The sequence below is a fragment of the Miscanthus floridulus genome, chromosome 5 (assembly GCF_019320115.1).
Source record: "Miscanthus floridulus cultivar M001 chromosome 5, ASM1932011v1, whole genome shotgun sequence".
Taxonomy (NCBI): Eukaryota; Viridiplantae; Streptophyta; class Magnoliopsida; order Poales; family Poaceae; genus Miscanthus; species Miscanthus floridulus.
The window spans coordinates 4792818-4806678 of NC_089584.1; the positions used below are offsets into that span (position 1 = coordinate 4792818).

The window sequence follows — 13861 nt, forward strand, 5'->3', positions numbered from 1 at the left end:
CACGCACTGGCCGCTCTGCCGCGCCATGCTCGCCCAATGGTGTCGTGTCGCTGCTGCGTGGTCACACTTGGCTCTGCCCGCATGTCGCCTTGCCGCATGTGAGAGTGCCACCTGCGCTTGCCATCACTTTGGCTTGTCAACGCTGCGCTGTTGCTTCCCCTAGCCGACGTCATCCACTGCGGCATAGTGCCATGCCACCATTGGCTTACGGGTTGTGATAGTGCAGCCAAGTGTCTTGTGCACGTCTTGCTATTCCCCATCGCCCGTGCGTGCTTGCGCTTTGAGATGACAGCCACGTCCGTCGCGATAGCACTGGGCCAACCTCGCCTAACTTCCTTATTCCTCTGTCACTAGGCCACGTTGAGGCAAGCTCACAACATCGGCCAAATCCAAGAAATTCCGTGCACCCGTGGTTGGAGTAGGGATGTAGCTATGCGTCGATCACTTCCACTGCTGCTGCTAGCCAATGTCGAGCCACAATTTGAAATTCCTTCACCGTCGGTCACTTTAAGACTCCACGGCAGCGCCTGCCTAATTCCCCTAGCCCCATCCACCTCTGTCCAATTCATTGGCACTGAACCTTCACCCTGCTCCACGCTATCCGTGTGCACCCCAATTTGCACTGCTGCTGCCTGCTCATAGTTGTCGCCGCCATCATGAGGTTTGTGGTGCGTGCGTGGCCAGGCTCGCTCGGTCAGTCTCCGGTCAAGCTGCCACGACCAGTAGGTTCTGGGTGAGTCGTTGTTGCCCATACGTGAGCTTGTTCATGTTGTCTGTGCCTTGGCTCGCGGGAACACGCCCATCGTCGTAGGGAGGAGTCCACCGCCATGGAGGGAGCTCGGGACAACATCTCCGTTCGCTGTATCGCCTCCCACTACTTTGCGTTGACGTCGAGGTGAGCATCTGCTCCATAGATAGGGCTGTGAGGGTCTGGTGTGGCTGGCGTAGCCGCCCGGTGCTAGCACCACCACGCCGGTGTGCGTGCGGGTGTCGGGAGACTTGGCTGTGGTAAAGAAGGAAAAAGGAGAGGGTGTTTGATGCAAAGGCAATGACTCAACTAAATAGTGTTCGAGTAAGCTTCGTGAGTAGAAAAGAAAATGTGGGTTCTTTAGCAAAAGAGCCAGCCGCGCGCGGGCTTCACCGTGGGCCACGCTGGGTGCTGCGCATGCGCACGGGCGAGACGCTAGGGTGGGACGAGCCGTCCCTCATGGGTCACGCTATGAAATCAGTTTTTCAATTTTCCAGGGAATTACAAAGGTTTATTCATTATAGTTTTTAGCTAAACTTCGAGAAATTATAGTAAATTCTATAAATGTCCAAAAATAGTGAAACCAAGTTTGTTAGATTCATAAAAATGCCATCTATCTGTTAGTATAGTTAGTTTACAGATAGTTGTGATAGTGATAGGTTCATAAATCCAAACTAGATAGCTTAGTATTATATAGATTAATATTTGTAGGATTTTTGTGGTTAATTGGTGATAGCTATAGCTATGAAAATTTTACAGTAGGCTCACTAGATTATTATGTACTTGCTGTAAATTTTGTAGACCTAGAGTAAGTTGATAAATAGAGTAGCTATTATCCTTGTTTTATCATATATAGATTAAATCGATATTAGGAGTAAGAATACCTGTAGTTGCTATGATAAGGTATGCCATGCTTCATACTTGTTAGTGGTAACAGGAGGTAACTTAGTACCTTAGTCGGTAAGACTAGCTTAGTAACTTGACAAGTGTATTTTATTTTAAGAGCTTCTATTGCCATATTATTAAGTGTTGCATCAACATTTCATGCATGTAGATCACGTGTTAGTGGAGTTCGCGCCCATGGATGAACCAGATTACAAAGAGGTCATTAAGGAGTATGAGGAGGAGATCCTCATGAAGGAGGGAGCCCTAGAGCCTTTTGGTGCTGACTTTGCTAACCCATCGCCTGCCCAAGGCAAGCCCCAGTGCATAACCCCAATTTTTAATGATCACTGAATATATATATATGATGTGCATTTATATTACAGGTATTTTATGGAAACTACATGCATAAATATATCTACATATGAGTCCTACTAGTTTAGGTCGAGTAGCTGCTATGCTCAGGATTTCAGTAGCGTGAGTAACCTATCGTTACTCACAATAGGTGATAATTATGATCACTCGTGATAAAATGGTGGAAAGGAAAATGATGACCGGGTAGGGATAGAGTTTGGGTACTGATGGGTGTAAGGGGTTGTGTCCTACGGCCAACAGGGCATAGCTCGGTTATACTTTTTCCCTATCTATGTCGGTTAAGGACCGATCGTTGCAATGGACGCTAGGTAAGTCATAGATCTATTATCTCGAGCACATACTTGGGTATGTGTGCAGGGAAGGCTCGTTACTCTCTTGTCGTGGATCTAGCTCTTTCCAGACTGGTTGATTGAAGGCAGGGATGGTGGAGGTCCTTGCACCGCACTGAGTCTGGGACTCAGGAGTGGGGGCTTAGAGTCTAAGTTTGGATGGGGACCTAGACACCCAGGACAGGAGGGTGATGGGTTAGTACTCCTTGTGCCTTGGGTACAAGCAGGGCGTGTGTTTTTGGGGTACCTAGCTGGGGACATTGTTTCACGAATCACCGCTGAGTCGGTACGACTTGTCTTAACTTTAGCATCGTAGTAAGAACTGAAAGATGGAAGGTGATGTAATGGAACTGATTGCTCAACTCTTGCTTGAAAGTAGAACATGTGCTTACATAAAATGGATAGATAATAAATTAATACTGATATTAATAATAGCATAAGTAAGGACTCACTAATAGTATTGCTTTCTGCCAAAAAGGAAACCAGCAGACCATAAAGCTTATCATATTCCTTGGAGTCGAGAAATTATTCCCACTAATTAGATAAGTCTTGCGAGTACATTGTGTACTCAAGGTTTATTTACCCCTATTGTAGGTAATATATGAAAAGTACCATTGTGTGCAGGATTCTTCTGGTGGGCACAGACGGATCATCGTTCCTTATGGCTAGATGCTTATTTTTAAATTCTGTTGTTTATTATTCCGCACTCTGACATTTGGTAATGTAATAATGTAATTTTTAAGAACTGCTGATGTATGAAATGGACAAGCATTGTAACTCATTCTCATTATTGGATCCTTGGGAAAAATGTGGATCTTTCGGGTTTTCTCTTGAGGTGTGCCCGACGGATACCACCCGCTGTAGCTTGCTTTTGGGGTGCTTAGTGTCTGGTGGAAGACGAGCACCTCCATAAGCGTGTTATTTTAGGCGGTTCTGCCACATCAGGATTTCGGTAGCGTGAGTAACCTACCGTTACTCACAATAGGTGATTATTATTATCACTCATGATAAAAATGGTGAAAGGGAAAATAGAGACCAGGTAGGGATATGGTATGGGTATTGGTGGGTGTAAGAGGTTGTGTCCTGCGGCCAATGGGGTATAGCTTGGTTACACTATTTTCCCTGTCTATGTCGGTTAAGGACCGGCCGTTGCATTGGGTTCTTGGCAAGTCACAGACTTATTATCCTAAACACATACTTGTGTATGGGCGCAGGAAGGCTCATTGTTCTCTTGTCATGGGTTCTGGCTCTTTCTGGACTAACTGATTGGAGGTGGGGATGGTGGAGGTCTAAGCACCGCACTGAGTCCGGGACTCAGGAGTAGGGGCTTGGAGTCCAAGTTTGGATGGAGACCTAGACCCTATGATAGGAGGGTGGTGGGTTGGTCCTAGTTGTGCCTAGGGTACAAGTGGGGCGTGTGTTTGAGGGTACCCAGCTGGGCACATTGATTCGCGAATCGTCGAGCGATCCGATATGGCTTGTTTATAGTCTAGCTCTGTAGTAAGAACTGAAAGATGAAAGGTGGTGAAATAGAACTATTTGCTCAACTCTTGCTTGAAAGTAGAACATTTGCTTACAAAGAATGGTTTGATAATAAACTAATCATGACTGCTAACAATAACCATGCATAAGGATTCACTATTAGTACTACTTTCCACAAAAAGGAAACCCATCAAACCATAAACTTATCATATCCCTTGGACTTGGGAAGTTATTCCTACTAGTCGGATAAGTCTTGCGAGTACTTTGTGTGCTTGGGGTTTATTTACCCCTGTTGCAGGTGCAGCTTAAGGAGTATTCGTTGTGTGAAGGATTTTTCTGGTGGGCACAGATGAATCCTTGTATATTCTTGATAGATTTTTCTGGTGAAGGATTTTTTTGGTGGGCTCATCATCCCACCATGTCATGAGTGCGGCTTATTTAGGGTTTAGGAACATACGTCTCAAGCGGTCGGTCACTAGCAGATACCACATTACTAGGGTAGGAATTCTTCTCTGCTTTGCATCGTTGCCTAATGGAGTGTCCTCTGGGGGCTGAGATTCTTGTACCACCTTTTTGTACCCTTCTTATTCCTCTTTTTTCCCGTGGATGGTTCGTCCCCACCGTAAAGGTCATTGTTCTTGTACCGGCTGGCCCCACACCGGGGACATTTATCCAATGACTTGAATGTTTTGCCACGAAAAATTATACAGTGGTTGGGGCATGCATGTATTTTTTCAACCCCCATTGTCAATGGACTTATGACCTTCTTCGCTTGGTACGTGTTGGCGGGAACTGAGTTTGGTTGTGGCAGCACCCATGACAGGAGATGCAATAGATCATTGAAACTACAGTCTGACCAGCCGTACTTAGCCTTCAGGATGAGCAGCTCAAGCACAAAACGTAGTAATGTCCAATGTGTCGGACAACCCTTTTCAACACCATACACAGTCTCCTTCGATGCTTTTGTCACTCTTTCCAAATTTTCTAGACCTTTTGGGCTATTTAGTAAAATCTCTGGTCCAAGGGTTCGATTCATGTCATCTAAATCATCTTCAACTCCGACACGTGCTCCACCATCATTATTGGCACCACATTCGTCGTTACCATCCCAACCACCAGCATCACCACCTTGTTCATTGCCAAACTCAAAATCCATTCGTGCATCAAGCTCTGCTGAATATTGGGACAGGGATTCTATGGTTTCGTCGTCGTATTCCTCCTCATCCTCGTCGTTAACAATAACCGTTTCACCATGATGAATCCACATTGTGTAGTCCTCAACAAATCCTCGCATAATCAAATGTGATCTGATGATAGTCACATCTGTCCATGCCATACGGTTCTTGTAATCTTTACAGGGGCAAATAATTGTATCCTTATTCACTTTCAATGTCGTTGCATGCTTCGTTGCGGCTTCAATAAATTTATCCACCTCTTCACAGAAACCTGCCTTCAACCTTAACGAACCATACATCCAAGAGTTCCTGTACTCCATCTTTTACAACAACAACAAAACAAACATTAAAGGACTACTTATTCAGATATATATAAAAATGAATCAAAGTAATAATTATTTGAGAATAATTGTATATACCTCAGATATATATATGAATATAAATCTAGTATAATTACATGAAGCATACAAACACACACCATGGTAGAGAAAAATTAATTAATGGCCCATTTATCCATAAATAATTAAAATACATATTTATTGATTATAATAAACAATTTCAAAGACAACAATTAGCAATAATTATACTTTACCCAATATCTTTCATACAAACCCTAGTCCAATTTTATCAAACATAAATTTACAAAAACAAAATTAATAAAAAAACCAAACCCTAGATCTAGATCACATGCACATGAAACATCCATAAAACTAACTAATGGTTCACTAAAATCAAGAAACATGGATCAAATAAGGGTATGATCTTGTTTCCCTCCCTAATTTACCCTAGTACATTTAAAAGTTGGGTCTAATTTGCTCATAAATAGCTCAAGCACCATAGAAGCACCATAAATAACTCTAATTACTCACTAACCAACCATTAAAACTTCAAAAAAAGTTTGGAATAGTATTTTTTTACCTTCTACAACCTCTCCACCAAAGGATTTGAGACCAAAACCTTTCCCCCTTAGTAGAGCAATTTTTGAGAGGTGCCCAAGGCCTCCCCACCTTTTTTTCACGGATTAGAGTGAGTGACCCGAGGAGGAAGAAGGAGCTGCATTTGTTTTATATGGGAGGCATTTGTAGGGGCGGCTGGTGATTGAGCCGCACCTACAAATCGGTGCTATAAATATGGGGCCATTTATAAGGACGGCTCAATCACCGGCCGCCCCTACAAATACCATTTTCAGGGGCGGCTGGTAATTGAGCCGCCCCTATAAATCAGACCCCATTGGTAGGGGCGGCTCGTAACACCAGCCACCCCTGCTGTTTCGTTTGTAGTGACGGCTGATGTCTAGGCACCCTAACACGTCACTGTAGGAGCGGCTCCATCATCAGCCGCCCCTACAAAAAATTCAAACTGTTGCTAAAAATTATTTTCTACGTAGTGCGTGTTGCTCGAGGAGATGGCAGCGGTGTGCAAGCCGCAATGGAGGGACATGACGTTAGTCACGAGCGGTCTTGCGGTGTGCAGACCGCGTGCACAGTAGGAGTGGCAGCAATGCCAATGGCTTCGAGCCGGGGATCATGAGCCGTGCGAACCACTGCGGGATATCCGGTGAGTTAGCGGCAGCATGCGGGCTGCTTTTTACACAAGACGGTTTGGATTTGAAGCCACGCGTGACTCGGATGCAATCTGAATTTGAGTAGGACGTCAATGACAATTGTTGATGGCTTCTTACCGATATATGTTTGATGGATTCCATACCAATTCATGGCTGTTATTTTGGATCTTCGAGTCCAATTAATATTGCTGCAAGCGACTTTAATGACGATAAGGATGGATCTTCCTGGATCAGCCTCTAATCCTAATTTGCATGGCACCGTGATGGCTACTAGACCCATCATACAAGCATATGTACTGTTCATGCATGCATGTATGTTCGTACTTCATGTACTCGTCTATGCTGCATGTACGGATGTTACGTAAAAGACCAACAAAATCTAGCTCAATGGCTAGGACAAACACACAATCTGCGAGATGTGTTTTCTCGTACCTTCTTTTGATCGGATGTCAGTTCATCTACTTCACGTGCTGCGTAGGATAGTGGTTAGTAGATACATGCCGCGTAGGACGTTTGATATTGTCGTAGATATGTCTATTTGACGGCGAAGGTGCAGTCGATGCAGTGCGGATTAGTTGCAGGTAGAGGTAGCAGATCCGTTCCGCTAACAACGTCGGGATGTCGACGTCGTCGAAGCAGTCGCGTCAGGAACATGTCGGCGTCAATGATCAGCGGTGGCTTCAACGGCGATGTCGATGTAGAGTTTGTCGTGCTGATAACGTGTTATAAAACATGTTGTCTGTGGTTAAGATATTTCCTTCTCCATCTCTCATGATAAACATAGTAGATAAAAGTAGAACACATAGACATAAGAGATAGGAAGAATATTCTTTATTTCTCTGAATATTGATGATTACATCATAGAGCTCCCACATATATATATATTCCTATCAGACCTAAAAATTTAGGAAGAGCACATATACAAACAGATTAGGATTATGATTTTTTTCTTCTCCTTTCCTTGTTTAGAGCCGGTTGGGTAAAGCGAAGCGAGTTGGGCTAAGATAGATATGGTTGAGCCGGCCTAGGTAGTGTTGGATCTGGACGAGCTTACGGCCCAGTTTAGAGCTTTGCTCACATGGCGGCCCGTCTTGCTTTCTTTTATTTACTTATCGGGAAAAAAAATCTAAATGACTCTGTCAAATTTGGCATCTTTTACAAGACGAATTTTGCACCATAAAAACTGGCACCTCATTTGGCCACGTCTCAGGTTCCTCCATCGGCCACGTGCCTATCTCTTCCATAATACTAATCCAGAGCTAGGTTCGTTGCCCGTGGTGCGGGCGAGGCGCAACCGGCGAGGCCATAGACCGTGCCGGCCGTTGTCCTAGACGCCACCAGCTGCGTGTGTATATTTATTATATTTTATTACACAAGCTAGCTAATCTTCTACGGGAGCATGCATGGTCGTGAGTTGCGGTTAGCCATGCATGTACGCAATTCCTGCATGTACTGGTGGTACAATACGTACGTGTACGTATGAATACACGTACGGCACTTTTCTTGGTTTGCCCTGCATACAAAAGCGATGAAATGACCGGTGTATAGATAATCTCCTGCTGTGCACAAATCTCAGAGCGAAACTGAGGGTGCACAGCAGCATAGCACGTGCCCTTAGGAGCAATTTTTACTTTCTCATGATGGCCATGTCATAATCATCAATAGATGATATAATTAACTGTATCCTGAACTCTATCTGCACCCTGTATTGATTTTTATTTGTACTATAGGTTAGAAGTTTAACAGATTGTTTTTCTTTAAAGCAGGAAACGAACAGATGTTCTCTTCCATTGTTCAAAGAGAGAAACAAAGAACCAGAAGGCAAATATCATGCTTATATATCCATATGGATTTTTTGAGCAATTTGCATTGTATAATCTTATTACATAAGCCAAACAAATGCATGTTGATTCGTACCGAATACCTGTTCACTCGTACCGACCCATACGAGTGAATATAACCTAGAGCGTTTATGCACAACGCATGGCTTATGTAATAGCTCAGATTTAAAAAAAAAAACTATTTTCCAATACCCGCACAACAAGATTTGTACACAATGATTAAATGGAGTGGTATGCAGCATTCACTTTAGAATATATATGGGAGATGAAAAATAACTTCTGTAAGAAGCACGATATATAGACCATAGGTCAAAATGCAAAGAAGAAAACACTGGCTACCTACTTAGTCTGCCATCCTTCGTGCAGCCGCGCCAGGTTTTCTAGTTCAGATGACGACCCAACACACGTTTGGTTCCGTCTATTTGTGCAACTGTTCTTACACATGCTGGCAATGTCGGGGTCCGCCTTAAATTAAATTCAAAAATGTTCTTCAGCCTCTTTAATGACGTGTCAACGGACATGTTTTAGAAAAAAAAGGTTCTTAGTGCCTCACAAATCAGACACAAAACTGAGGCAGATTATTTACGTGACTACGCATCTGATCTGCATCGCTAGCTACGCCCCGAGAATGGGCGGGCGGGCGTAGGGTCCCCTAAGCCATCCATCGGCGACGAGGTGGTACGCCGCCTCGGTGAGGTGGACGCCGTCCCAGTTGACGTACGCCGACGGGTTGGCGCAGGCGGCCACGCCGGGCATCCCGCACGCGGCGCTCAGGTTGAAGTTGTACTTCCCGCCGCCGCCGCCGCAGCAGTCCCGCAGCGCGCCGTCCGCGCCGTCGAACCCGAACCGTGCCGGCGCCGCCGCGAACGCGATCACGGGCGCGTACAGGTCGGCGTAGGTGATCCGCGTACCCGGGTACCTGCCGCCCAGCGCCGTCAGCGCCTGGCTCAGCTGCGCGTTGTGCGCCTTGGACAGATCGTTCAGGCCCTTCAGGCACCCCGTGTCCGGCTCGTAGTCCGCCCCGTTCTGGCTCGCTAGCATCACCAGGTTCCCCGGCGCGCAGCCCATAGGCGAGATCCCTGACACCACGATCGCCGTGGCGCCGTCGTTGATCAGCTTCTGCATGCATGCACCCGACAGTAGTGGACTGATCAGCTTGCCGTGCAAGATAGGTCGGTGCATGGATCATGCACGCATGTCAGCTACAGTTCTACCGTTTACGTACCTCCGTGGCAGCAACGATTGTTGCAACGATCCGAGGCACGTAGGCCTGCGCTTCAGCGACGCTTTTGCCGCCGACCAGCATGACGCCATAGTCGTTCCAACCCAGCTCGCCGACGACGAACAGCGCCTTCCCGAAAAACTCCTTGCATGCTACAGAGCGCATCAGCTATGTACACATCAGTATCGCGTACTACGCACAGAACAACTGACATGAGCAATGTATCAGGATGATGCCGTGGCGTCTCACACCAATGAGTTACGTACCTTGGGGTGAGCTGCAAAGCGAGGGCTTCATGGCGTCGAACCACCCCAGCTCGTCACTGAGTGAGATGTTATTCGGAGGAGGCTTGGCGCCGCCGCCGGCGGCCTGCGGGTAGAACGCCGCTGGGCTCGTGCTCGTCTTCAGCGCCGTGGCGCCAGCCACCGCGAAGTTTGCGCCTTGCTTGAAGCTTTGATTCTTCGACAGTGACGGCGGAAGGAGAGGCAGCCCCAGTGCCTGGGCTGCAGTGTGGGACCACACCGTACGCCAAACGGGCGGCGTGAATCAATCGATCAGGTATATGCAGGTGCAGCATGCATGCCGGCATTACATTGCCGGCGTCGAGATAATTAAGGAGCAAACGAAACTACGCTCGCCGTGGAAGAAACTTACCGATGAAATCTATGGCCAGTCTGCCGTCGGAGAGGCGGCCGGTGGGATGCCCAAAGAAGGTCATCCCGTACGGCGGTTTGTTGATCAGCAGGCCTGGCGTCGTCGGGCCGAAGAGGATGACCTTGTTGCCGGTGTCGGTGTAGGAGTCACCGAAGCTAAAAATCGAGCTGTATTGGGCCTGAATCGAATAGGAGAAGCTGGAGAGGAACAGAGAGATTTGCAGGCAAAGAATTGCGTGCTTCATTGTTCTTTGTCCTGACGATCGAACAGATCAGTTGCTTCCTGTAGCCCTCTCAATCTCAAGTCTCGATCTCAAGAAAAGAAACAACAGGTATACTACTGAACTTGTATCTGAGTTCTCTTTTATAGAGAACATTTGGCGGATCATCAATCGTCATTGACTCTGTTGTTACTATTTGGGCTGATGCCAGATATAGCACCAAATAAACGGAGAATAAAATCTTCTGTGCATTTTTGGCATCTGATTTCTCTAATGAATATCGAGATTTCAAATAATATGGTATAACCAGAAATCGTATACACTCACTACTATAAATATTCTGTACATGCATGCAAATATTATAGCATTTACAAATTATATTCTATATATCTCCCTTCCCTGTAGATTTATTATGACTTTCTCTTCCTTGTTTCCTTCTTTTGAAAACTTTTAACGGCAGAGTATCAATTGAAAAATTTCAGCTCAGTATCTAGAACTCAATATTATTGCTCGTACGAGTTAGGCCCAAATTGCCCTCTAAGCCCAGCTAAAACCAGCATGATTTGAGCCCATAAGAGGTAGACACAGGTCTGCAACTACGATTTTTTTTTCCCTTTATCTCATACTTGTGTACCATAACAATGTCTCAAAAAAAAAAATGCTTGTGTACCATAACAGACTTTAGGCCCGTTCGATACACAGATTCTAAACATCAAGTTAGTTAAGGATAAAGAATGGATTATTTTGTTGCAATCTCGCTATATTGAGAAGGTCTTGAGCCGGTTTGGCTTTATGGATAGCAAGCCTTCTCCAACACCTTATAATCTCAGTGTGCCATTAAGAAAAAACAAGAGAATTGCTAGTTCACTCATGTACTTAGCTAGTGCAACATGACCAGATTTTTTTTTTGTGAGCAAGTTGAGTAGGTTCATGTCGGGTGATGATCATTGGCATGCACTTGAAAGGGTATTGCATTATCTTAAAGGTACAATGAGCTATGAGATTCACTATTCTAGGCCTTAGTTGTGCTTGAGGACTATAGTGATTTAAACTAGATATCTGATATTGATCAGATCTACGCCACAAGTGGGTATGTGTTTACTCTTGGAGGTGGCGCAGTGTCATGGAGGTCTTGCAAACAGACAATTTTGACGAAGTCAACCATGGAGGCAGAATTTAATGCTTTGGATACAGCTTGTACAGAGGCAAAATAGATGTGTAAGCTCTTGTTGGACTTGCTGATGGTTGAAAAACAATACCGACTATCTTTATGAACTGTGATAAACAAACAGTGAATACTAAGGTGAACAGTGCTAAGAATAATTCAAGGTCAATAGGACACGTTAAAGGACGCTTGAAGTCAACAAAACTCCAAAGTTAATCATTGTGGCTTATGTTGAAACAGACAAAAGCCTGGCAAATCCCTTTACAAAAGGGCTATCACGGAATGTGATAGAAAACGCATCAAGGGAGACGGGTATGAGACCCATGTGAGTTTACAATAGTAGTATCCCAATCTTTTTGATCGAAAATCCTGTGACTAAGGACCTGGGAAGAACAAGCTATTGGTAAACCGAAGAGAGAGTAACCTATAACCCTCTCTAAGCGAAGATGCAATACTCTCAGAGCTATGAGGCGTTGTAAGGCAGGTTGACGAATGCCTTAATGTGTTCTATTGGCTTTAACAAACGAAGGTGCTATCCTACAGAGCATTCTTGAAAGAACATACCTATATGATAATTGTTTAGTTGATTTCTTTCCTGGCTGCAAAATTAAAACTTATTTATTTAGGGCTTGGATTCTTAAGTGCGATTGTCACAAAGGAACCAAAGTGTTTGTGATTGGCCTTTCTCGTAGCACATGTGATTAGTGCTATTTGTATTTGTTGTTAGTTTTGAACCGCTAATCATCGTGTTAGTTTCAGTAAACCCCAATTTATAATATCTTAGGACGTTTATGTTTCAATTGCAAAAGAATACTAGCTATTAGTTTTTTTGTTCCAATTTATAATTGAGACAATATTTTTAGCAAGGTTTCTGCCATTGCTTTCTCATCACAAGCTTGTTCAATGTAATTACTAATTAAAACTAATACTGTGTTCCAGATTATTATTCACTTTGACTTTGTCATAAGTAAAACTTCTCTAAATTTAACCAAGTTCTTTAAAAATCTATAATGATACCCAAGTTTGTAAAATGCACATCAATACATATTTGCATAGAATTTAATGGAGCTACTTTGATTGTAGGTGTTGTGTCATTTTTCTATAGACTTGGTCAAGTTAGAGATGTTTGACTTAGGACAGTAAATTCTAATTTGGAATGGTTAGAGTATCGTTCTAAGGCAAACTAGCTAGAGATAATTTACATAGACGGTTGCATACATACATAGACCGACTGCGGTATCCCCATTGCTCCTATTTTTTTATCTTGTTTCGGGCCGTTGTAATTCCATTCATATCTTGCATACCGTTGTAATTTCTTGCATATCTTTCTTTACTGTGAAAACAATAGGGGAAAGAGAACTCATGTGGAAGATGAGGGTAGCAACATGCCTATGTCTAAAAAGACGGTTGGTACTGGTGCTGCTAGTGATGGTGATGGTGATGGTGGAGGTGGTGGTAGCCAACAATGCACAAGGGACAGGAGCTCGATAAAACCGATAAAACCTATAAATGCCTCAAACTTGTTTATAGTAATTTCATTAGGACATGGCTACCAGTTGAAAGCTCTAGTTTGGTTTTGATGAATTGATGAAACCCTAAGTGCTAACCTATTTACTCTAGTGATCATGAGATAGGGAAGCACATTCCAAGTGGTAAAGCTAATGATGAAGATCATGATGATGGTGGTGATAGCCATAGTGATGATCAAGTGCTCGGGCTTTGAAAATAAGAAAGAGAAAAATAAAATGGGCTCAAGGCAAATGTGAATTTGATAGGGTCATTTTGTTTTAGTGATCAAGACACTTAGTGGGTGTGATCACACTTAGGATAGATAGCCATACTATTAAGAGGGGTGAAACTCTTCGTGAAATGCGGTTATCAAAGTGCCACTAGATGTTCTAACTCATTGCATATGCATTTAGATTTTACTGAGTGCTAACACCCTTAAAAATGTTTGTGAAAATATGCTAACACACGTGCACAAGGTGATACACTTAGTGGTTGGCACATTTAAGCAAGAGTGGTGAAGTTGGAGATCAAAAGGAGTTGAAACAGGGGCGTTGGACCCTGCTTCACTGAGCATCGGACCAGCCCCTGCCTAGGTTTGTTGGTTAACCCTAACACGCACATAGAGAGAAGGCGGTGTCAGACTGGGGCTTGCGGGGCCGTCGGACTGACCACATGCACTATTCATTCAGTGCCAC

The 13861-nt window shown here is 44.3% G+C and overlaps 1 protein-coding gene across 1 annotated transcript; it reads right to left on the bottom strand.

The window, feature by feature from the left end:
• Nucleotides 1-9011: 9011 nt before the first annotated feature.
• Nucleotides 9012-10865, bottom strand: LOC136454161 (GDSL esterase/lipase At1g28590-like). The gene is made up of 4 exons (XM_066454695.1): nucleotides 10273-10865; nucleotides 9885-10121; nucleotides 9622-9770; nucleotides 9012-9515 (listed from the first exon to the last, which is right to left on the bottom strand). Exons 1-4 carry the CDS (start codon nucleotides 10514-10516, stop codon nucleotides 9012-9014), a joined length of 1134 nt encoding a protein of 377 aa, XP_066310792.1. The 5' UTR covers nucleotides 10517-10865.
• Between the last annotated feature and the right edge of the window lie 2996 nt (nucleotides 10866-13861).

What these genes read in the sequence shown, in the direction of transcription:
- LOC136454161 (XM_066454695.1), bottom strand. Translation starts at nt 10,516, where the DNA reads ATGAAGCACGCAATTCTTTGCCTGCAAATCTCTCTGTTCCTCTCCAGC. An exon ending in GCTTTGCAGCTCACCCCAAG is followed by an intron (nt 9,771 to 9,884) that starts GTACGTAACTCA and finishes TGCGCTCTGTAG; the next exon opens with CATGCAAGGAGTTTTTCGGG. An exon ending in CAATCGTTGCTGCCACGGAG is followed by an intron (nt 9,516 to 9,621) that starts GTACGTAAACGG and finishes GCATGCATGCAG; the next exon opens with AAGCTGATCAACGACGGCGC.